The sequence below is a fragment of the Cardiocondyla obscurior genome, linkage group LG05 (assembly GCF_019399895.1).
Source record: "Cardiocondyla obscurior isolate alpha-2009 linkage group LG05, Cobs3.1, whole genome shotgun sequence".
Classification (NCBI taxonomy): Eukaryota; Metazoa; Arthropoda; class Insecta; order Hymenoptera; family Formicidae; genus Cardiocondyla; species Cardiocondyla obscurior.
In genome coordinates, this window is record NC_091868.1 from 5,076,949 (window position 1) to 5,103,389 (window position 26,441).

The 26,441-nt window shown below is 41.8% G+C and overlaps 1 protein-coding gene across 2 annotated transcripts in view; it reads right to left on the reverse strand.

Annotated features, from left to right (window-relative positions):
• Positions 1–15,411: 15,411 nt before the first annotated feature.
• Positions 15,412–26,441, reverse strand: part of Best2 (bestrophin 2) — a 31,704-nt gene continuing 20,674 nt past the window's right edge. The window contains exons 1-7 of one of the 2 annotated variants that reach the window (XM_070656889.1): positions 21,878–21,997; positions 21,534–21,772; positions 19,925–20,050; positions 19,709–19,816; positions 19,219–19,479; positions 18,754–19,015; positions 15,414–18,129 (exon numbers count right to left, since the gene is read on the reverse strand). In XM_070656889.1, the coding sequence (XP_070512990.1) occupies positions 17,114–18,129; positions 18,754–19,015; positions 19,219–19,479; positions 19,709–19,816; positions 19,925–20,050; positions 21,534–21,767 (2,007 nt within the window). In that variant the 5' untranslated portion in view covers positions 21,768–21,772; positions 21,878–21,997 and the 3' untranslated portion in view covers positions 15,414–17,113. Of the gene's footprint in view, positions 18,130–18,753; positions 19,016–19,218; positions 19,480–19,708; positions 19,817–19,924; positions 20,051–21,533; positions 21,773–21,877; positions 21,998–26,441 lie in introns of those variants that run through there. The other variant, XM_070656887.1, reaches the window with a different exon arrangement.

The window sequence follows — 26,441 nt, forward strand, 5'->3', positions numbered from 1 at the left end:
ATGAACGCGTTAGAATCTCATTCCATTTAATGCCTCGTGATATCGCCTTTTATTTCATATTTCGTACTGAACGGCTTGTTAAATCGACATAAATTTTGTCAGCAATAATAATATATTACAAAACCTTTTTCGACGGCGAATGTCGAGAGAGAAGAATGCATCGGAATTTGATTTAAATAAAAAAACGATGTAATTATTTTTCATAGTTTTTGCAAATTTATACTTATAATTGAAAGCGTGAGTTGTAGCGTGCTCGTAGCCACCGCTTGATTCAATGTTAATATCGCAAAATTGCGCCACGAATTGTAAAACGGTAATTACTTTGCCGGAGTGCAAGCGATGTCATCGTCGCGTTGTTGCAGAACGGAATAAATTTGTTCGCAAGACCGCCGGTGTTTCAGATTCCGTTGGAGCGCCTATTACTAATCGCGCGGAGTCTTCTCACGCACCGCAAGGACCGCGAATTCTGCAGATTGCCTCCGCTTCCTGGTTCATCTCGGCTCATTCTCCGGTTGCCGATCAAACGGTATTCCGTCGGTATAATGCGGAGAATTCGCCGACCTTCCGCTAGCAGATTACGCGATGACGCCGGGTGTAATAGGTCCCCGGGATTATCTCCGCAAGTGAAACATCTTCTAACCGAAGGCATTCGCCAGTTTTCAAACGCTCGGTCGCGCTCGGCACGAGGCTTGCCGGAATAATAATCGGCCGATTAGCCTTATCGCATACGGAAATTCAGCTTCGATTTGCAAATAATCGAGTCGCCTATGTCGTTCCCACTAAGGTGAGACGTTTGTGGTGCGCGTTATCTTTTATTATATTATGCGATACCATCGATCGTCAATCACGCTGTCGCGAGTGCCGCGCCGCCAATTACGTTCAGGGGACGCTCCCGGTTAGATATTTCCCGCGTGTCGATTAATTATAGCGATACCCGACGTAGACGAGTGAAATATCGGTGGTATTAGCACATTCATATGCGACATATAAAGTCGGATAAAGTCGCGGAGATTATATACACGGGCCTTCGCGCGCCAGCCAACTTGCTCGCAGCGTGACGACTCGCAAGTCATTCAGCATTCCTGTTACGGCGAACTCGCAGCCCTGCGCCTCGGCTCTCTGCGGTCCTTTTAGCCGGCAGCCAACGTTGGTCCCAAAAGGACCGAAACGCGAAGCCGGTCCCGACTCCCGGCCAACCCGCTCGGCCCAACCGCTCACGTACGCCCGAGACCGTCAGAAGTAAACGCGCTACGAAATACGGAGAACACGTTCCTTCAAATCTATGCCCCGAACATAATCACCCTCGTGTCGTACCGTTTAAAACATACTATAATTATATATAATTGTAGATATTTTTTTTTAATTACGATGTACGTTAAATAAAAATTATTTTTTTCCTGCTAATCTCTCTGTGGTTATTAATTCACTGATTTAGATTAAATTTCCCTGGCTCCGAAAGACAACTTTCTACAAGTTCGTATTGCGAATTGCGATTTGATTCGAATAATTTTAGTCTCTTACCTAAGACATTGTCGCTTGAGCTCTCGTCGAACGCTGCTGCGCGAACGAATAAAACGCAGCGCGCCGGTACCAAGGGAGCCCGCGCGCTTCTCGCCCTTCTCAACGGTTGACAACCACTGGTCCGACTGCTGGCTGTTCTGCACACCGTCATCCATATCTGTCGCACCCTGGATCCAACCGCGTCGGAAGCCTACGCTGAGATTGTTCCACCACGGTTCGCGATGACTGCGATCCCCACGATCTCTCGAGATTCGCTGCGCTGCATGCGGTATCGCGCGCACTACCTAGCTAGCGTCGAGAAGTATTCGCGTTAGCGCCACAACGCGGCTTGTGTTTCGATCGCCGTAGCTATACGATGGTGTGTAACAGCCTTTAACCTGTAACGGATCGGTCAAGCTTTCCGCGACGTCGCCGATCGTCTCTTCCGATTAAATTAATGCCGGTCGCGTTGAGAAAAGTAAAGCGCTGATCGCAGCCGTTCGATAATGTCCTGTTCTCGCGTCACCGCAAACACCGATCAATTCGTTACTCCCGTTGAAAATGTGCCACATTCGAATATTCCCTTCGTTAAATTCGTTTACTAAATTGATATATATTTCGATATATTAATTCAAGGGTCTTCGTTCAACTCTTTGTTGAAATAGCGTGCGTGCTCGATTGGCATTTACAGCCTTTTTAGCGACGGTTCTGTCGTCGAGAATGTCGGTTCGACGAGGGAAATTCTACCCGCACGCTCAAGCCATTATCATAAATACAGAACATGATTATCCGTTAAACAACCGATCCTTACATTGTTTATGAGCGCGATCAATACCGCCGTTAATTACATAACGGCCGTCATCGTAGGTGCACATGTACGCTTCAAGTTCCTCGTGTGTCAAATTAATTTTCGCTAGTCCCACCGAACGATTGACCAAAGCTATTTCGCCATCCACGCGTTTTCGCTTTTGATTTTGGTGAACCATAAGATCGAGATCAATTTTTAATAACGCGGAACCGGTCAAAGTAATCACTCACTTAATAAACGATATTTAAAGAAGACCTCTTTCTCGCTTCAAAAAGCTGTGAGAGCAAAACGTCGAATTTTTCTTAAAAGCTTCGGTCAGTCGAACGAATCGGCCCGTCACTCGCCGCTCAAAAGCGGAAACTCCGCGTTGATTCTTCAGTCTTTGCAACCGTTTTTCTCTCTTTCGTTCCCTCACCCGTGGAAAATTCATGCGTGGCACTGCAACGTACCCGTCGATTAACAGCGTATAATCAAACCGAGATCCTGGACGATTTTAAGTGACGCAACTCGGGCGGATTGGAGTCAAGTACCGGCATGAAGGCGCCGGTTTACCGTTCGCGTACGCGGTACCAGAAGCAAATGTGGTCTCCAGTGGTAGCGCTCTGAAGCGACACCTGTGAAGAGACGCTACCCTCTTCTTCCTTTCGAGCGTTCGTTCGCGGGCGCCTCCCGAGTCCCTCTCGCCTCTTGCCTCCTCCTTTCCTTCTTCTTCTTCCTCCTACGTTTCGATCCTACTTCTTGCGATAACAATGAGGTTACGAGTGCCCTCCCGATATAATGGCGGCGATAGAGCACACCGTGCGATCAAGAATATCCGTAGAGGATCGAGTCGCGCGATTAGAGGACGGAAAATTAATAGCACGACTTGTCTTCCCGCGGGTCTTAATTCGCACCGTATCCATTTGCCGCGAATACACTCACGTTCGCGCATAAGTGTGTTAATAACAACGACGACGTAACAAACGCACTGACAATCAGCATCGCCGCGTCTCGGGCGCACCGAAATGTACATTTCGTTAGTAATTGCATCTTACGTATTTGGAGAGACGTCGTTAAGCCGACAAGTATTATGAAAAAAAGCGTAAAGGGGGGAGGTGGGAGGGAAGGGGGAGGAGGAGAAGAAACGTAATGGCTGTGAGTTCGTTCGAGGCATCGAGTCGCAGCCACGTAATAAAAGCACGTAGGGTCTGCGCGGCGCGCCGAGAGAAACTGCTCGGTATTCTCTCTTCTCTCCGGCTCTCCTAACCGATCTCGGGTTAAGTCGCTTCGGATTGGCTTTCTTGTTCTCCGGTCTACCCGTCGCTATAGAGTCGCCAGATACCAACCCGAGTTTCTATAGCCTCGACGTACCCGATGATCACGTCGTATCGACAATAACAGCAACGCGAGTAACGAGCTCGAGGTCTCGACTACGTACAACCCCCGACACATTCTAGACTTCCTCTACTCGATGATAAAATTTTTTTTGCCCTGCCTCGGCATTCCGAAGAATGATATCGTGCAAATGTACAAAAAAATGATGCTACTTACCAATCTGCATACAGCGGAGTTGTAAAATTCTGCCGTTGCCTGTAACATAAAATAAAACATATTATTGTAGACATTTCAGTAATTTAATGAGATTAATAAAAAAAAAGATTTTTTTTTAAATTTTTACTTACTTAAAAGTTGCTCCGCCGATGTATGATGCCCTTCCCGAGCCTGCTCCTCCTCTCAGGTGGGACGTGTCGAGTCATCCTTCCGCGCCGCGCCCAAGTCACTCGCGAACACCCCGACCGTGAATTTATAACCGCGAAAATTACTCAGTGATCACTCGCGCGTTCCATGCTCGGCACTCGCGATTAAAAGAAAGTCGTGTGTCGAAAAACTACGCCCGAATACTCAGCGGAACTCGCGGGACGACCGACGAACCGGCTGCGGTTCGTATATATCTTAATATCGGCGGTGACGACACTCGTTGACGACAGTGGATGCAACTGCGTCCATCTGTAGCAGAAAGAGATATCAAGTTTAATCGTAGTTATCGTGCCGGAAAGGTTTTCGTTATACGGAAGTGCGAATTACTTTTGGTACGGAGACACGTGCTCGCTGCGCAGGGTGTAGGACGTGTGTACTCGCGCGACCGCTGGAGAAGGACAGAGCGAGAGTGGGAGTAGTGGAGAAGTATACCTAGCGCGCGGCACGTAGCTCGCGCTCGCTCTCACCCCGTCCCACCCCCCGCAACTATCTATTCGTCACTCTCGTTCGATTTAATTGTAATATTTAATTAGTATGTCCAGACAAAGACGGTACTTCCCTCAGATCGTCCTCGATCTCGAAAAGACCGTCTTTGCTTGGACATATTAATTAAATATTACAATTAAATCGCCGATTTGATAGCCGACGTTGACTCTAGCTTGGCGTGAAGCAAGCCAAGCGAGAGAGAACTAGTCGCACCAATTTTTTATAGAGAGGATTTCGATTTTTATACGCCAATTGTATATTCTCGATCGTAACGATTGAAAGGGACGAACTCGCGCTCCTTAGAGAACCGCAGAAAACAATTTCTTATTAATTGCCTCGATTACTCATTGAAAATAGAAAAAAAAAAAAATTGAGCCTATTTATTATTGTTATTTATTGTAACCGATCGTTCCGAGAAGAACAAGAGTGTGCGGCATCAATCATTGTACATTTTATCTGATTTTTGCGCTTTTGTATTATGACGTGGAAGACTTACGGCTGGTTTATATACAATTTGCATCATGATAATATCAACCGAGGGGCCGGAAACGATAATTCGTTGGGCGGATGAGCTATGTCGGCTCGTATCTCTTCGCTCTCGCGCTCGCCCGCGTTTTCCTTTTCGATGTGATCCGGCAAGATGCACCTGCGTAATTACTAGCCTCGTGGTAATAACATAATGGCAACAATAACATAATGCAGTGGCAAACAGTATCGAATCATTAGTTATGCTAGCAGCTAAAACGATTCATCTACGTATTAAGGAACTTTTATACTATAACGTAAAATGCAAATAGATATATCTTGCTGTCATTTATAATTAATAAGGATTTATACTCTTTGCGATCGTTGCTAAATAATAAGATACGAACGGTCATTATCTTTTTTTTTTTTTATATCACACAACCATTATCGATTTTCAGCAATTAATGTCGAGTTGTATTTATCGTCGGGTTTCTATCGCTTTAAACTTTTATTTTCATATACTTCTTCGTCGTTATCTCGGCGGATGTACGATTGCGCGTGAAAAATACTTGTTTAAGAAGATGCGCAATGTCGTGGTTTGCGCGTAGCTCAGCAATCTCGAGACGTATGAGGAGCAAGAAGCGCGGCGACCAAAGGGAGACCGGGCGCATTCGACAGTGAAAACGGATGAGTAACGGCCGACAGCCCCCCAAGACTGCAAGCACATTGCAAGTCGATCTCAGGGCCAGCGAGTGTGGTCAACTACTCAGGCTGTACACGAGGAAAGGGTCATGGTCACAAGCAAGGTCGTGCTCGCGATTGTGCGCGCGATACTTAATGCGTAGTGCTCGTGAACGAGAATAATGGGGCCTACGAATTTCTCGATGCCGGACCTCACCAAAGTGCCTTCCACCCGGGGATGCAATTACGGCGAACTCGACCGCGGCCGGTTGCCTATCGGACGCGAAGAAATTGAAAGAAAACATCGTTATCCGGTATTATTTTCATCGGGTAACTCGCACGACTACTCGGCACAGACGAAGCGATATCGGATATCGCCGCGAAAAATCATCATCGTGATTGCATATGTATATAGAAGCGCCGATCGGAGCGATGCCCAGCTTCGGCTTTATAAGGTTCGCCAGCTGAAATTACCTATTTGATGATAATATCAACTAAATAGCAATCGGGGCCTTAGCGAAGCCCGATGTGGGATGCTCGGGCTTAGTGGTCCCCTTTTCGCGCAAAGTAACATCGCCGTAAAAAGAAAACGATCATTTGTTAAACGGCATCGTACTGTGCTATTAAGTAAGAGCGCGCTGTTATTATACCGAACTCGATATCGCAAAATTCCAATTGTGGTTATCTCTCTCTCTCTCTCCCTGAATAACTATATATTAATAATATAATGGCGAAAGTAATAATGCATTGTAAGTATGTTACCTAGTCGTGTGGATATAATCTCACAATGCAATCAACGGTAAATATACCAAATTATGCATTTTTATAGAAAAGTATTTACAATTTTTCTTGAGATAACGAAAGCACACGTATATTATATCGAATTTACAATTTTCTGATCAAGTTTGGTTAATCAGTTAAAGCTTAATTAAGAGATTATACAACAATTTGACTAATATAAAGATTTATTATTGAGTGAAAATTAAAATAGCGACGGGATTAAAGTTGAGATTTTGACGTTCCTCATATTTTGTTATGCATATTCGTTTCAACGTCACGATAATTATCGTCGCACCGCATGCCATTATTTCCGCGAGCATTGTAATAGCCGATTCTGTTTACTTTTTATTACAAAACAACGCGAAAAGGTAGGACCAAGTGCATCGCGTGCTTTCTTAGGAGAAGACCCGGGTTAAAAAGGGTCGCGCGGTATGCTTTTGTTCGAGAGTGAATCGCCCATATACGACTCTAGCTCTGCTCCATTCAATCCCTGAACGTAATTATGCGGAGTCGCGGAGGACGCGTATCGATCACTTCGTGGTGCACGCCTGACAATAGCCAAGCGAGCGCCGGTTCATTAACCGTTCGATTAAAGCAGGATGCACATTCACTGTATCCATCCAGATATCTGTCGGATGTGAACGGCTGTCATCGAAAAATCACTTAGACCTAACGATCATCGCCAATCTCGCTAGAATATTTACACTCTTTATTATATTACTACCTTCAATAAATCGCGGTGATATACATAACGCGGGGGATAAATGGGAATAAAAAAAAACGAGTGGTAAATTAGAAACGCGTTTACCGCATTAAACGCCGGCAGATCGCTCCCGCGGGTTCTCGTTTGTAAGGCAATTTATTTTGTTTATCGATAAGACGGTACGATGTACGAGGTGTGGTGCGTCGCGAAAAAAAAAATCGAGATCTTTTATATCGCGCGTCGTGTTGGCGTCTCTTTCCGTATAGTCCTTATTTTATCGTATGATAAATTTCTCGGTGAAGAGAGTCGAACCAGTTGTAGATAGCGCGTTTGCATCGACGAGTACTTTAGAACGAATTTCATCTTTATTACGTCAGCGGACAAGTTAAAGAACGCGCTGAGCCATTTTTCGTTAATATTAGTTGCCCACGAGACATGATACTTTAGAGAAAACACCCGTAGCTGATAAAATATCGACAACTGTCGCAATCAGTCGTATTTTCGACGCTCACCCAACCGTGAAATGGAATTATTCAATAAGGAGATCCATTTTTTTTTTCTCTTTAAACGCCACGATCCTCTCGCCAATCTTTCCGCTATCGCGACGACCTTATCGTGTGACTGTCATTCAGATATCACGTTGGACTGCGCACATAATTAACAATCAATGACCCGTGACAAATTACTGTGCCGTATTAACGGCGGCGGGAATAATTATGCGCCGTGTGTATCATTAGTTCCGCTGTGCGCGCAAAATTTTGGCACGCTTTCTTTTTCGTTTTTCACGACGAATAAAAAAAACTCATTATTACATTTCGATGTAGTAATCATTAGAATTTAATTTTACCAGCTTTCATAAAACCGACGAGCGCGCGAACGACTTGGAGTGATTCGTACGACGTTCAATACATTGATAAAACATTTAAATGATTTTTAATTTATATCAACCATCTGCAACGCTATACAAAACGCATCAACTGACACGTGAGGGGCGACCGCGCGCTTAAGTGCAGGTAAATAACTTTAAAGAGCCATTAGATGGCATAACGAGAAGCAGTCACTTCGCTCGTCATTTCAAGGGAATGTGATTTCGAAATAAATGTCCGTCAGCGTGGTCTTCGCCATTGATGCTGCAATAATCTCTGAATGACTATGTCACCGTCCGATCGCACGTGCCTACATTCACAATCGACTCTTTCACTATTTAGATGATGTTTTCATTTTCCTTTATTGTCCTCTTTTCTAAGGAATATGCCTGCGTGATAAATGATGCGACACTATGCATAAACTATTAGGCGCTGTGTTAATCAGACATTTAATTAGTCTTTTCAATAAGGTACCTGCTGTACTGTTCGAAAAATCTAACTGTTCTACATATATGTATATCAAGAAGAAGAAAAAAAATCAAAAGACAGAAAGAAAAAAAAGAAGAGAAATAATATTACGCGTGAGAAAAATTAAATTGCGACAAGTATTAAATAGAATTATAGTTTTACATTGTTTAGGACTTGTTGCGTGAAAAGAATTTTGTAAAATTAAAATAACAAGGATGCTGAACTGCAAATATCGCACGCGATATTGTAATAAATAGCTCGAGTGTGCGGTCTAACAAGTTGAAAATGTTGATACGCGCAAGTATATACATCGCGGCAGATTACTCGTGCGCAAATATAAATTTCTTTTTTATTTTTCCTCCTTCGTTTCTTTGCCTTTCTTTTAATGTACTCACGAAGGCGAAAGGCCGACTGATAACATCAGTCATTTATATCGACAATTATAATTTATAAGCAAAAACGTAATATAATATACGAACGCGCATTAAAAAGATGGATGTAAGTATGCGTTGCAACAGGTCTTTGCTTTGTCTGCGTATGTAAAGGCGGTCGTTTACGATGCGTGGTATTGGTATAGGTAATCGCCAAAGGTTCCACGCGGTCTCTCTCTTTCACGTGCGTATATGCGCGCCTACGCTTGTGTGCGTGCGGCATAAAGTAAGGTTGGTTTAATAAACGTAATGCACAACGCCGGCAAACCGGCCGGTGCAACCACCCCCGACATTGCTTCGAGCTGAAATAGCGGGGGCGGCAGGGCGGGAGGGCAATGTACACGGTGTCTCGTAAAAATTCTCAATTACGATCGCTATCGTGACATAACGCGCGCCATTTGCAAATGCGCATTAAATAATTCTTTCTCTTTTAATAGAAATCCTTCCGGTGCGTATCTCGAGAGCCAAGTTCAACGTTATTATTATGCCGCGTGTGTTATTAATATTAACTCCGTGTGCTCGTGATATTTTGCGAATCGCGGAGCGCATATGTGTCTCGTATATTCAAAGAAAACTGCTCCCTGCACAGACGGGATGGGACAAATCTCACGAAGAGCCCAGCGTCGATTATCTAACTTAAGTTCCGTACCGACTACGGCGTAGCGTCGTCTCGGATCTTTGAATATGACTAAAGTCATTTATCAGATCGCATCGAACCTAATGCGGAAAATATAGATGTAACTGGTAAAAAGCTTAAAAGGATCTGTAAAACCTGTTTCTCTTACGAAGGCACCAGGTGCCACGGGAGCGGTATACATTCTACACGAGGACACCCCGTAGACGTATACAGCCTCTTATTCCGGTGTGCTTACACGTTCACGATGGTCGTGGCAATTTTTTATAAACGACTTGGCAAAGCCATTAAAATAAAACGCGAAACAAAAAAAATAAAAAATTTTGTTTAATAAACTACCATTTTTAATACTCTAAAAATTAATTATTCCTCCCTACTTAAAGTTCCACGAAGCGTCAGGACATTAAATGTAATTCCAATATACATTTTTTTTTATAATAAAAAAAAATTTTAACAAAAAAAAACGTGTTATAACACCCGCGTGCGTATTATAAATTTCCTCTCGACACAACAAATTTTAAACTCTGAACTTCGAGTTAAAGTTTCCGATAACAGAAACCTGATAACACCTTCATCGAGTTTAAGGTCTACGCATCGGCGGAACTATGTAAGATTTAACCTTGGGCGATCTAGTCCTTGGAAGGCACGACGAACCGTTTGTAGGCTCGCCGTGAGATACATAGCACCCTCGTGCATCCAATTCCATTCGTACGCCGCGATGCGTGTCGATTGGCTGATTATACGCTGCTGCGGGATCGTTTGAAATCAGTAACAAGTATTCCAACGCACGTGCGTACGAATAAAGAATCTTAGTCGCGTCTCTCGCTAGAACAATTAATTCGGTAGCCGAGCCGGACGAAGCACGAGAAAATGATCGTGTTTAGATCGCAAATCGACAGAAGCGAGCTCGTTCCCTGGTCATTCTTTTTTTTTTGCAGCGCGCGGTCGCGTTATACATTCTACAGGCGGAAATAATACGAGGGGGAAGATGCGTTTCTATCACTGTTATTTAAAAGTAGCGTGACATAACGCGTCTTTCGCCACAATGTTGCGCTGTCCCGAGGTAAGGTAAGATTTACGCCGCACGTGGTCGCAGGAACGATCACCGTATCGGACACGTCGTGCTCTATCGGGTTTCTTAAAGGGCAGGATCGATCGCGGTGAACTGCGTTCTCGTGATGCATGCAGCGGGATTGAATAGGTAAACGGAATAACGAAAGGGAGTGGACGTGTCACTAATAAAGGAATGAGATGCGACGACTCCTCGTAATCCTCCTCGCGCAAAGATTGCGGGGGAAGGGTATAATATTCGAACGCGGGTGAACAATAGCTTTGTTGGCAGTGATTTATGGATTCTTGCAGGGGCCACGGCGACGACGACTGTCTAGTGTCACGACGTATTTCGTATCGTAGTCACTTCACTTCCGGAGTGTCGTGAATCAAACGGACACGTCGCGACTGCTGTGGCTGTACGAACCAGCACGTCAGATTTGTAAGATTGTAGGTATTCCTCGTAAACTTACGACGACATGTATTCGTAAAGAACTATTGTGCGCGTCAAGCTGATCATGGTACGTTACACACCGCGTATTCTAAGATATCGTATCGTCATAATTGTAATAAGCGTCCGAATGAGAATGCAGATTGCGCGTAAAATTGACGACGTGTAAGTGAAAAGATAAGCTCTTTAAAGGTTAATTTAAAATTCAATTTTAGAAAAATATTTTTGCGATTATCTTTCGTTGTAATATAAAAAAAAAAAAAAAGCAAAAGTATTACGAAGTATTCTGATACACTACAATTTTAAAATTTTTTATCTAAATTCCTTCTTTCCCGCTTTCTTTTTTTTTTTACGTAAATCTGTATCGCTCAAATTCAAAGTTCGAAAGACTCGTTTCTAAATGACGATGCCGTATGCGAATGTACGTATTGTCTCGTCACGTTTTGTGGCCGAGGAATCCCGAAATAGGGACGAACGAATTGGGTGTCAGAGTAGTTTATGGGTTATCGTAATGCAGCTTAAATGCGTTTATTGTTTGCTGTTGCGATATGAATTTATTCCGGCTACCTGTCCGCCGAACGACGACCGATTCTTTCTACCGTCATTTCGTCACACGAGAATAGTCTTGAGAATCTCAGGCTCGACCCTTTCACATTCACCGCGGAGACTATAAAACTTCAATCGCACCGCCGTTGATCGGTGTATTCGCATTACATTCGCATAGTGGCCGCGCGGCGACAAATAAAAGCAATCATTCGCACGCCGATCGGGCAGCGCACGTGGGAGGTCGAGACCGAGATATAAAAATCGATAGCCGGAAACACCACAGTCTTGTTAGCCGTTGATCTAAGTGATCTAAGTGTGGGCGCTAGATCATAGGCCAGTCAATCCTTCAAAGCGAGTAAATATGGCGAAAGAGAATATACCCGTGGTTGGCAACGATAGGCGAGAACGATAGATCTCCGCTGATACACTTTTCGCCCCGTCTGTTTCATCGTATCGCGATGTGCCATTTCTCCTTTTTCTTTCTTTTTTTTTTTTTTTCTTTCCTACGCTAACACATGACGTATGGCTCGCGAGACATTGCAGATGTATCGTCGACGGGTGCGGGAAATTGGAACCGCGGCTACGGCGAGAAACGACGCGCGATATGTCGTGGGCGTCGATCGTGCCACGAGCGATCGCACGGCGATCTTCTGGATCACGTTCCGGACCGAGGTGAAATAAATCAGCCACTCTCGGATGAGGTGCTGGGTGGGGTACGTGGAAGTGTGCCCTCGCAGTTTCTGCTATTCCCACGCCCACCGTCGGCCGCGAGACCGCAAAGCAGCCCCTAACCATAGTCGTCGCCAACTACTGACATTACGTTGAAAAAAACCGGCCATGAGCCGATTCCGTCTTTCACCGCGACCTCGAGAGTCACCGGAATCACCGCGGCGCGGCACTAAAGTTCTTCGTTATACAATGACCTCTGAAAATACGGATGGGCTTTTACGCCATCGCCATCGAATTCGGAAAGACGGAGACCGGCCTGTCTCCGATGATTATCGTTACCGAGCAAAAGTCCTCACGAAACCGATTCCCCGGCATTGTAATTGAAACCGCGTACCGATAATCTCGTCGGAAACGTCAGATTATCGGCCGCTTATATCGAAGGGAAATGATTTATTCGACGGCGCAATCGCACGGGCTTGCGTAAACTGACAATAGCTGTAGGGTAGTATCCGCGTGAGAACCCGCCGGCTCCTAACTTCTGCTACGAGATTAAGTCACGCGTGGCGCGCGCCGTAAAACTTCCGCCGGCCTGTTCGTTCAAGTATATTAACGTCTGTCTTATCATAGGTATAAGATTATCTTTATTGTTTAACGTCGTGCTCGAAGGAAAAATTATTCACCGGCTCACGTCTGCTTGTTAGAAAACGCGATTTGTCATCTCGAAACCTTTTTGTCTTTTACAATATTCTAACCTTGTCGAAATCTAATTGTCAATTACGTTAAAAGATTTCCTCGGTACGCTTCATAAAGCACGAATGTTGATTGACGATAATTATGATATATAGTTTAATAACTAAAGTAAATCTCGTTTATGCGTTACGCATGTCCTCGCTTCCGTCGTCCTGCAAATGATAATTTTAACGCTTTACTGCGATACGTAAATGCTATTACTCTTAGCCAAGCATCAATCGAGCTTTGTAAGATTTCATTACGAGCGTTCAGTCCTTATGACATGGTATGACCGCGTCCGTTACGTTTGCACGCGATACCGATCCGTATCGATGCATCTCCGGCGCCGCACCTGTATACCGACGTTGTTATTACCCGCATCATTATCTTTATCAAAACAGTCAATCTTCATTAAAATCCTGCTACAATGTTGCTCGGAGCGCTAGCGAGGGCCAACCGGATCTTGAATCCAGTTCACCGACTGTACCTTGCTAAGCTACTCGCGTGGACAAACGCAGTTCGACACGTATTCGTATACAATCGTGCGTGGCGGCAGTTAAATCATTTAGGAGGCTGGCGGAGAACCGAAACGAGAATCGCGCCGCGAAGAGAAGGCCGAAAGGAAGAATGGAAGTACACGACAGCATTGGAGAAGTGGATCTATAAAGGCGAAGACTGCTCGCTATTACTGAGTGCAAACGCATGCTGTTGCTGATAAGGCGCCGTCTCGCACTCATCACATATTCAACCGCGGCCCACCCGATAATCCGTAAAATGCATAATGATTTATTATTACACTACTCAACGATGGCAAGTATGTAGGTTGCGTCTAAGACCTTATACCTTATAAAAATAAATCGTAGGAGACGCTCGCGATTACGTTTAGTATTTGGAAATCAATTGTGTACTTTTACCTTTGAAACGGCAAGGACAATGAAGGTTGGCTCCGTTGCTGCAAGAAGCCTCTTAGGTCTCCTCTCCTTCCCAGACACTCCGGCCAGATCCTTCGTCGACGCACAAGTCACTCGCGAGAACGCGGATAATTAATTAACGAACGCGCGAGACTGTACGTACCGCGGCACTCGCGAAATAAACGCGACAAACCAGTTGCAGTTTGTATGTTCGATATCGATTACGGCACAATAGGTTCTTCACCGGATCTTTATCTGAAACGAGACAAAAATTGGTTAATAGCCATTCAAATATCAATATACTTTAACGATACAATTATTATTCAACGCGTATGGATACTTACTCGTTCACGGTGTTAGCTGCGTAGACTTGGTCATCCTGCACACAACGAACGCTTGAATATTGCCGAGCCACGTACATTGAAAGGCAGGTAAGGCGTTTGCTACGGCGACGGTGATGGTGGCGTGTGTGATCTTGGCGTGGTGTGCGTCGAGTTTTACACGAAGCGTGCACGTAGATGTAACGTGAAGCACCAGCAGTTGAGAACTGAGGAGAAGCACGCCCCACTCCTACTGCCTCTGCTCGGTGGCCGAGGGAGGGGATAGAGAGAGAGAGAGAGAGAGAGAGAGACGAGTCACGTACGCTAGCCGCCGTCCTCGCAGCGAACACTTTATTCGCCTCATAAATGTAAAACTGCAATTCGCCGTGTGGGTAGCAAACCTCTGGTTCCTCTCGCTCCTACGAAATATTAACACGCATGTTACTCAGAGGAATTTACAGCGAATATACTTTTCAATGCCACTTTCAATGTATCGCGAATATCATGTCTACTAGATCGTCGTGATGCTCGTTAATAAAGTCTCATTTCACGACCGAGTACCGACTGAACTGATCGGCGATTAGTATACTATAATGCCGAACGATATTACGACCGGCAGTTAGCAGAATTAAGTTTACTGTCGATCAGCTTGCTCGGAGCTGGATCGAAGTACGTCTAAATGAATCGCTTGCAGCTTGAAATTATCGCCCTGGGGAAGTGAGTAACATTATCGTAAAAATAAAAGTGTAACTTACTTTAGAGAAAGGATAGACGGTCAAAGGTACTCTCTCTCTCTTTCTGCCTCCGCGTATGGAGAATTAATAGAAGTTGTAATTCACGCTGGGTTACGTCTTAGTTCACCGGTAAATGCGTAACACTTCCGAATCTTCCGATACAGATCGAGCATTCCTTCCGTGGGTCCGGCGACTTCTGTTCGCATTCGCTTACTCCCCACCACAGCAGCCATATTTGTCTAGTACATTGCACTACTCTGATTCGTTAATTCAAAAAGATCTTATGTCATATAGAATACAGATTATAGACAGTAAGAGGTAATATGAAATATCGCTATTATAAATAAATGTGGACACCGACGAAATTAGAAAAATTGAATTAATTCGATTTTTCACGATAATGAAAAATACGTTTACAGGAAATTACGAAAAAAGAAAGAAAGGAAAAAGAAAGAAATACACATTAATATGTAGAAATATTCTGAATTAAATGTCTACAAAATCAGATTAACTTTCTTCTTGCATTACATCGCTAAATGTAGTAAAAACAAGTAATTGCACAAAGAAATCGCTCTAACTATTCTATTATAATTGCTAATTAAGGCATATTTAACAATGTTATAAATAAGTATTAATATTGGGCATGAAATATTTTTCCTATTCCTTTCTGTTCATCACAGACCGATATATGTATAAATTGGCTATTTTATAATACATAGTTAATATGTAATTGTCACATAATACATACACAATACATAAACTATTGTATAATAAAATATATAAAGTTATATAGATAAAAGTCTTTATAATGGAAGCACAATATGTAATATATAATTATGTATGTTGACGCAATTGCATTAATATGTTTATATCAATCTTGAGCCATAGCACATTTGCACATCACTTTTAGATGTACAAATAAAAACAGCTTCGTCCTAAACCGTTTCCCATCAATTATAATATCATTGTAATATTAAAATATTAATAAGCTTTATAATTTAAACGAAATTGTTTCATTATTTATTCTATTATAGTCATACGATCATTATTACTTGTATTATGTGTAATTAGTTTATAGATTAGAGTGTCAAAAACAATATTGTATAATATTATACGCAATTACTATAAAATACTTAATAAATATTTCAATAACATTAGTTACGTGATAAATGTTTAAAAATGGCAAATAAATCGTCGATGTATACGAAAAGTACACTAATGCATGCGGCAATTAAATGTTCGACGTCAAACATTTTACGCAAACAAAATTTATGGCAATTATAAAAAAAACCTCTAATAAAATGATGAGAGAAACAAGACATATAAAAATTATTTATGTACAAAGCTTATGGTACTATATGTATAACTATGACCGATTTATTTCTCTCGGTATTGCTAATCCACGATTGTCGTTGTATAAAGATATCTTATAAAACGATATATTAAACATTTACTTTTTAAAATGATATCACATATCATGACATATGCAAATGAATAAACTCGTAATAATATGAATGAAAATTACAAATTCACTAGTGTAGCAACGGAATGCATTTTAATATTATACGATAATATCAAAATATTTTTTTAACTTTTTATTAAATTATAAAAAGATTTTACTTCAAATATTGCACTTATAATTTATTTTTAATAAGTTACTTCATTCTTTACCTATAATTTATGAGAATCAATTGTCTTACACTTAAGTTGAAAGAGAAAAGTATATAATTATATATATAAAACATATTTTATATATTTTAACCTATAAAATTGATCGTTTTATGAAGTCTATAATGTATAAATTACTATTTACAATATAGTGACAAAACCTGCTATCAATTTTCCCTCGTTAATCCCTAAAAGCTTAACATCGTAAATGCGAATTATTAATTTATGACAAATTGGTTAATATAATTTTACATTTTTTAATATATTCTAATTAAAAAATATAAATAAAATAAAAGTTTCTATTATTTTATAATTTGGACGGACTTATAAATGGAAGTGAGATATCTTTAAAGACATTCGTCACATATAATGCATCACAATAAAAAAGACGCGGTTGAATCTCAAGAAACGTCGTTATTTCGTAACTAGTAATTAATTAAACGAGTAAATGTCTGTATTCATGTTAATTTCTTTTATCAAACGTAAACTTCACCTCTCTTACTACCAGTAACCGACGTCGTGGCGGGCACATTCATGGATGATGTTGTGGGTGTTGTGCCTAAATTGCTCGAAAGCGATGCATTTGTGGACGAGCCACTACTAATCTTTCTCGATGCATCCTGAATCCTTTGATTAGGGATAGAGAAGTCGGTAAGACCATCTCGCCTACTCGACACAGAGATCGCGCGACCTTCTCTCGGTTGTAATCCTGGGGATTGTGGCAATGACATACTTCTATCGTCCCGACCTGGGTGCGCCGGGGGAACTGGGGGACCGGGTAGCGAAGCCGATCGTCTCCCTCGTGCATCTGTACTTATTGCTCTATTAACTTGAGTTCCCGGCACAGCTGCGGTAACCACGTAGCCTAATTTTTCGGGTCTCATCAGAATTGGCGAGCGATCATTGTAGCCGTCAAAAATGGGCGAGCTGCCATTGCTACCCATCGGACTGTTATTATTATCGATCAACGGTGTCGAGCGATCCTCCTGCCCAGTAATACTTCCACTTCTGCTGCTTCCACTTCCACTACCTTCTTCTTCACTGCTTGTAACTTCTGTTAATGTCGCCTGGATGCCGTTACTCTGTTTATTAACATGCGACGTCGTAGTTGTCGCCGTTGTCATCAAGCCTAGTTGAGTTAGATGACCCATAGTGACCGGTGTCAAAGTTAGTGGTGTCAGGCTGGTTAAACCGGCGCTAGTTAATGTTGGCGAAAGCACAGCCTGTGCCAAAGCTGCCGTTCCAGGTTTTCCCGAAGCGGGGGTGCTTTCAGTTTCCTGTATCGGTGACAGCACTACAACCGACATTTCAGTCGGATAATGACCGTTTGCTGGTATTACGCCCACCACACCTGCGCCGATGTTCGCCGCATTGGTAGCAGACAAAGCTAGCCTCTGTTCACGATCAATCACCTCCTTCGTCACATCCGGAGTTGGTATACGTGGCCTGTTCTTCAAAGATACAGGCACCGAGTTCAGCTTCGTCAAAGTACCTACAATACAAGTAGAAAAGAATTGTGATAACCGTTAGAGCGACGCTACCTTGATCAACTGGTTCCGGAATCGGGATCATTCCGAGGACGCGCGTAAAAATAGGTAATAATATTGCCGATTAAACTAACGACTGTAATATTTCTCGGTTGAAGACGTGCTGAACGAGCGCGAAAATGAGTTTTAGACTATTGCTTTGGCGCCAGGAAGCATATCGAGTTATACTGACGAGAATATAATTACGCGAATATGATACCCTTGCGATACTGTATTTCCCGTTACAAGAGAGAAAAAGTAATGAAAAGAAATACAAGGACTTTAGAGAGTTTTCTCATTACATGGGCGAGAAATAGCCACGGAAATTGCAGAGGTCACGCAAGATTAGACATTACGCAATTTTGCGCATACGTGGAATATACAGCGATAAAGGAAAAAGTTTACGATTTCTTAAGACTTTCTTCCAAGACAAGTTCATGATTCAGAGAAAAAAAAGTCTTTAACTGGAAATGCCCGATTTCTGAGGTGAATCTTCTCCGAAAACACACATAAGAAAACATCCAATTTTTAATCAATATAAAAATAAAAATCTAAATCGGAGTATTGGTATTAATTAACTTATTAAGCACCTTGGCGACCCATGCGCTGACTTCGGATGCTTTTTCGTCCGACGAGACGATCATAAAGCGAAATTTTAAGATTAGAGTTGTTCGTTTGTGGAAGCCCGCCAGTTTCAGGGCTACTGTACACGCTGTTGTGACGATTTCGTGTAAAAAATCCACCACCGCTGCTGTATGTAGTCGAAGAGCTACGTACTGAACCCACTCGAGTGATCTGTCGTTGGAACCAGCCGTTTTTCTTTCGTTCTACCAACGGAGTATCTACGCTCTCCTAAAAGAAAAAAAAAACATGTAATACTTTGTGTGAAAATACGTGACAAAAATTAAATTTATATAAATCAGCAAAAGAGATTGAGATTTTTAATTGTTTCAGGTTCATATTTTATCAGTCAATCTGCAATTGTATAAGAGAACAGAAGTTAAAATTTATATAAAATTATTTTACTATTGCGCCTGTGCAAACAATTTACTTACGTAATCGGCGTACATATCATCTTGATGAGCTTTACGATGTTGGCCGTGACTGTGAATTTGCGTGCCCAACATAACGTTTGCGTAAAGAGCATCGCTGTCTTTCACTTTGTAATGTTCCGCAGAACCCTTTGGCTCTTCTTTTCGATACTGTTCGCTGGCAACTGTGTATGGCAAGTCCTTGGGTACAACTTCATCCCAGTATTGATCTTTTAAGAGTTCCGGATGTTCCTCGTGCATCTCATCGACGATCATGTAACCTGCCTATTACGCGATAATGATAACACGATGAGAAAAAGTACATTAACGTACGGTTCGTAAAAAATGTTAAGTGCACAGCAAAAAATATATCTCCATGCGCAAATATTTTACTCTTATATATTGACTTTTCTGTGTATCGAAAAAAAATTTACATAAAAATAGATAAGGACTTTCTTCTTTTTTTTCTAAAAAAGTCATACTTTTGTTATAATCGTTTCTTACTCTCATGTACCTTAATATGCCTGTCTATCAACCAATTCAGCTCGATATCGTCATCATCCTCGCCGAATGGATTAATTAATACCTCTGCGACTTTCAACCATCCGAAGTAAAAGCAAAACTGCAAGAGTACACGTCATTTTTATAAAAAGTCGTAAACATTATGCAGGAAAACTCGTATGCAACATTATAGTTAATGTTTAAAGATAGTATCGTTCATTTTAATTACCTGAAGCGCTGTAAAAAACGGAAAATACATATCGGGGTCCTCGTATTTTCCTGTGCCGGAGTGTTCGACGAATTGTCTGCCAAGTAGTGCCGAAAAAAAGTAGGCGTACAGCGATAGCGTTACCACCTGAAAATATATGAAAGTTAATGATGAAATTCTTATACTGCATGTTAGTTAAAAAATCAGTGTAAGTATAGAATAATTCTTTTTTTTTAACAATTGCTTCAAACGTAGAATAAATTATTCCCACCGGAAGTCACGAACTTCGCCGGACCTTGTCTTGCAGCTTCTTTTTCTGTATCATGTAAGTACGGGCAAACAGGTTTAATGAATGAATATCAAGGTCGTCTCGCGAGCGCCGCCTTTCTTATTGAAGGTTATCAGGAAACGGTAGTTTATGCAAAAGTATAGCGTGACTTGTGCATAAGAAAGACAACGGACGGTTTCACATGAAAACTTGGAACTTCAGACTCAAAGGATTTCTCGTAAACGTAATGCGAAATCATTGCCGAAGGCGTCACGTATCGTAGAAAAATTACTGTTCAACTCTCTTGCCGGCCTTGACCATGCAGCATGTTACGCGTTTATTTTCCGTGTTTTATACAAGTTTCATTATCCGAGCTGCGTCCGTGGTTAAAGCTAAGCCCTCAAATTTATTGCTCGACTTATTGTAATACACATGCTGCAGAGAACATATGCATACCAAAGTATTAAAACTACACGCGATATATAAGACTTTAAAAAATATTAATTATTATTACTTGCCAAGTGTATAAAAAATTAAGATATATTTTACGTTGAATTTAAGTTAAATACTTTCATCGTGACACGCATGACGTACGGTTGTCACAAGGCAGTGTCTCAAAACCGTTTGTTACAAGGATAAATAGACACATTTCCAGTGTAAATGCAGGCAGCATGTAATAGCAGCGAGGATCCAAAACGGGTATTAATCTTCAACGGATGTATCATTACGCGATGAACACTCTGCGGTTATTACGCGTAATCTTCTTGCGATTTTACAGAATACGTCAAATTGCACCGTTTCAAAAGGCAATGCGCCTCGAATAACTGAAATAATGTTACGAATAATGTTTGATAAAAAAATAATTGAGAGATCTTGCTATTTATCGAATTCTATTTATACTAGCTTTAGTTTGATACCACATTTTGCAAGTGCAACGTAAATAATGTATCGGACACAGTTGTCGAAGATTACATAATAACGCGTCACCCTGCTAGCGTTTAAAGCATGATAATGACTTGATCACTTGAAAACGATCAAGGCATCGACGTAACACCTTCGACATCTGTCAATGACGAACAATACTATCGACGAAATGTAATTTTTCCACGAACATCAATGCAAGAGGGAGTGAACAGACAGGTATAAGAATAATATTATCTCTCGTTACTTTTGAAACATTTTGTTACTCCTTTGTCAGATGTTTAACAATAATTCAAGATGCTGTATCAAACTCATCAATATCCATTGCATAAATATTTAATTTTCAATTCTAATTCTGCGTGAATAATTAAGATAAATTTTAAAGAAGCATGGACGATTATTTTATCACAAGACGTTTTGATTTAACATGAGAGTACTCACCTGAGTGTAAACTAAAGGAACACAGACAGTATCATAACCTATCAATGCACCGAGCCTCTTCCTGATATCGCTGAGCTCGACAAGAAGGGTTTGCACTACGTGGTCGCTGGTAATCAAAGATTCCTTCCTCGCCCTGTTAATGATATTGGTCGCCCAAACCAACGGCATCCAATACTTAGACATAGCCGCCTTCTTGTTCATCATCTCGAAGATCTTCTTCTCCGATTCCATCATCAAACCTAAGGAAATCGATAGAGGTTAAGCACGAGTCGTTTCATCGTCCGTTCGATTTGAGCGAAGAACATTTTCGAATGTCTGTCTCGGCGAGTCGAGTACTTAATTACGTAGAACTTTCCTCGCGCGAGGCGCTTGAAATAAATTTCTCGACAGCTCGTGGGCGCTTGTAATATTTAATTAACATATGTCCAGCCAAAGACGGTCCTCGCGACTTCCTCCCCTCTCGCCGCGTTTCACCCGCGATTCGCTGGTGATCGTATTCGGACCACGTCGTCGGCGCTCGGCGACGATCGAGGTAGTGATAGAAAACCCTAGCGCGATCGACCAATCACAACGTTCCAAGGTCGCCTGATCGCGAAGAGTACGCGATGCGTTGCACGGTCGGGAAGAAGCGCGAAATCTGCACCCCGCCCGTCTTCTTCGTCGCGCCCGAGGTTCTCATCCCGTTTCGAGCAAGCGATTGTTTTTTAAAGAACCCGAGGAAGATAAAGTGCGCGGGAAAGATTTCGTATCGCGGCCGGTTTCGTTCGCCACTTGGCTTGCAAATTTTCATCCCGCCGACGAGGATCAACCGAAGAATCAGAAGTGACCAAGCTTTACATCGTGGCTTCTCGTCTCGAGCTCGAGGACGAGACGAGGAAAGACCCGGGAGTGGAAGTAAGCACCGCCACGAATATCGCGAGCACAAATTTACACAACGAATAATCGTTCGTCGCGCGTTTTAATTTTAATCGTAATAAATCGCCGCGATAATCCATCGTCATTCTTTCGGTCGTTTATCTTTCGAGTAATACTGATTATAAAATAAAACAGACCAGTATAATACAGTGTTAAGTGATGTGAAGTGCTATAACACATCAAGATAATCCAGAAACTGCCACAGAATGAAGGAAGGGAGGAAGGAAGGAAGGAAGGATGAAAAATAACCTGACCCAACGCAACCCTAACCGGAAGATACAAGGTATGTGAACCGGCAACAAGCCGCCAGCCGCATATCGCCAATTGTAATTGTATAGAAATTATTATAATTAATTATGGCCCCAAATTATAATAACGCGCGCGAATTGGGATCGTCTGAAAAACTGTCCAATGATTTCACGTTATCTTACATCACATAAATGCAAAAGGTTAAATTATACGAATCGGACGTTGTGTCCAACGATAATCGTAGTCGGGACAAAAACTATCTTAAAAGTCACGGCGAGTGCGAAGAGCAAGCTACTACAGTTCGATTGGCGCCCGATCGAGTAACGGGAACGTCGTAATTTTTCTCGGAGATGTCTTTTTCTTATCGGAGAAGAAAAGGGTCGCGTTCGCACGGGCGTAGATCCGCAACTAAGCTGGGGCGATGTCCGAAAAAAAGAAGAAAAAAAAAAATGAGGCAGCCTTGCTACGGGCAGTTATCGAAATAAATCGTGGCGTCACTCTGACAAGTCGTTGATCGAAGAAACAGTCTGCGAGATGAAAGACACTAAATGGAAGCGCGTAGATTACTAATGACGGTGCACACGTGCTCTTTTATTCAACGTGCGTAGCTGGATTAAGTACACACCTTAACAGCAAAAAAACTGACATAGAGGTAGCCGGATATTCCACTTGGCGCTTTACGTCATTTGCAGGCTTTAAATACGAAGTATTAAATTCTTTTCTGCTTACGGTTTTATTCTTTCATTCATCTCTCCCGAGACATCGCTCATATGCAGAACACGTATATATGCTCGTACATGCTTAGCATATACGCGTAATAAAGATCGCAATGTTATCCCGTATAAATAATTCTCGTTTCCGCGTATGTATAATGCTTCGTACGAACTACGTAATATTTAGAACTAGCGATTTGATTTATACGCAATTATGTATTTTATCCCATTTATCGTACGATCTCGACACTGATGTCACACAGTTATCTGACGTTGTGCACGATGAGCTCGAGAATTCGCAGGTAACTGAGCGATAATTCGATCATCGGATGACTCACTCGAATGCCGCGACACATTATTGACAATTGAAGACCAAATACGTCGAGACGATAATGTCCCGTTCTCAGCTTTTAAACGTTTAAAACAAGATTACCTTAAAATAATGAAGTCAATTTCAATAAATTGTTTACAATGAATATCTATATTCTAATTTACAAATTTCACGTGAAAAAATGTGTTGGCGCCAGGCGCCTAAAAAAAAATTTCGAAAGCGTGTCCGCGGCTACGAACTTAATTTATATTCACTTTCACGAGTTTTAACGGGCCGTATAAATTCGTGAGATGACATCCGTTTAATTTGCGCGTTGGCGTAAAATTCGCCGCTCTAAGCGGAATCCAGGCAAAAATTACTTGATGCCGTTAGTATCTGCTAACGGAAGTAAATCGACACTCATTAAAATATCGTTTGACCGTACGTAGTTCTCCGACCTCGTTGTTTACATTTAACTGCGACTCGTAAATCATAATCACCGCATTGATAAAGAATTACGCCCGTAAAACATTCGCTGCGTAAAACTAAGTCCGCGATCATTAAATCCAGATTAGCAATCAACTTTCTTCGCATCGTTACGATATAAATAGGCACACGCGTAGACGTATGATGTGTAGGAAAAATATCAAAATTAAATACTCCTGAATTTCATAAATAAAACGTCTACGTAGTTTTCTAAAAATATCAGAGAGGAAAAAAATGTGTAGAATAGAACGTAATCGACGAGCAAAGTCAACGTAAAAATAATAACGCGCAACTTTCGACGTGAGAAAGGGCTTGTTTTGCGATTATGAGGCGACGCGGATAAAATTTCAGAAAATTGCTCCCAGATAAAGTCAAGTTTCACAAGCCTCGTCAAATAAAACGCCAAAGAGTTTGGCGATTAAGAAGTGGTTCCCTTTTCATTCCTGGGAGGATGTTTACCCCTTGGGTCCTTTAGCTGCATACATACGTAAATGAGCAAGATGAAGTACGAGCGATCAGGGAGAAAGATGCCCGGCACGGGTCAAGAAACGCGGAGATCCTTGCTCCGCTCGCAAGGTCGCGGTAGAAATAAAAAATAAACCGAGCTCTCTTGGTTCTACCCTTCGTACTCGCCAGGCACAAACGTGACGACGCTAAAAAGCATCCTTCGGAGAAAACCAGTCCACCGTCCGGTTCGTAAACTTCTCGAATGTAGTCTACAAAGCAGGAGTCCGCGAATGCGGATGTATATCGCGTAAAAATTCCGTGGAACGTCGACATTTGGGTATTTAAATTGATACAGCGATATCCGGGTTTTATATCGAGCTATCTTTCTCAGGAAACTATCAGCGACAATAAAACCCGAGCGCCTTTCAAAACGAAGAGTCATTCGACTTTTTTTAGTATTAAATTCAAGAAGAATTATTTTTATAAAATAACATAATCCAAATTATTAACAACGCATTACTTGGAAGAAAGTATAAGTATGCGGTAAACGCAATTAAAAGAATTAATTGTTAATTATTAAAATCTTTCCCAAAACGTTAAATTGGTGAAAACCTCTTGCGCGATGAGCTTCTCGCGTGTGGATAATAGCTTCTTGTTACGCCGACGAATACCGTGCATGTAGAAAACGTAGCCGAGGCTCGGTCGCAAACTTGGCGCCAGTGAAAATACACTGATTAAGAAATATTCTCGCGTAATTAGAAGCGAGCGACTTTGGAGCGACTCGGCACGTGCGTCGTGGATGCGCATTGGGTGTCAATGGACGGCCCGATGGTCTGCCAAAGAGAAAATCGACCGTGTCGATGCTCCGCGTCAAGACGCGAGTATATTATGCGTTCACGTGCATCGCCGATCCTAGCAAATCGCACAACACATGACGCGGCCATTAACGATTTCACTATCATCTGAGCGACAAAGCGCTTCCGTCGTCGAGTGCGAATCTCCAGCGCAAGAGAAATTTATAGGATTTTCCATGGTCAAGAGAATCGTAAAACTCGATCTAACGTTACTTACACTTTCAGAGACGGAAGAGTTAAATACTACTCGCGATGCGAATCGTTAAGCAAAACGCACAATACGTCACGCGTAATAAAGAAATTAATTTTAACATTTTTTTTTAATATTATATTAATTAATATTACAAAAATGTGTTTTGCGGAAGAATTACCCGTAAACAATTTTAATGAAATTGTATATGTATAGGTATTGCTTTTTTTTCCCCCCGTAAAATATTATTTAATAGTAATCTGTCTGCAACAGGGAATGCATATAAAAGCTTCAATCTCACTTTCAGAATAGAAAGACTCTATTTAAATCAGTTTAAATTCTGTAGATCAGTGGCCAAAGTGACTCGCATGCTTAATTATTCTGTACCGTGAAAAACGGAGCTTCTGTGCGACGCACGTTAATCAAATGTGATGTACTGATGCGTATGAATTAAGAATGCGAATGGATACTGGTTCGCATCCTTAATTGTTCAGGTAGGCGCGATGACACCGCATAGGAACGACAAATTAACTGTAAATCACAAGGATTAATTTTAAATTCGGTAAAACGTCAATGTCTGTTAATCAAAATACGTACGCCGAAAACGTTTATTAACGGTTATTAAATAAAAATTATAAGAAGTAGCTTTGTAAAAGCTACAATAAATAATTTTGCTATTTTATATTGGCGTTATTTTTTCTTTTTTTTTTTTTTTTTTACATTGCAAACAATTCGGGAATGCAC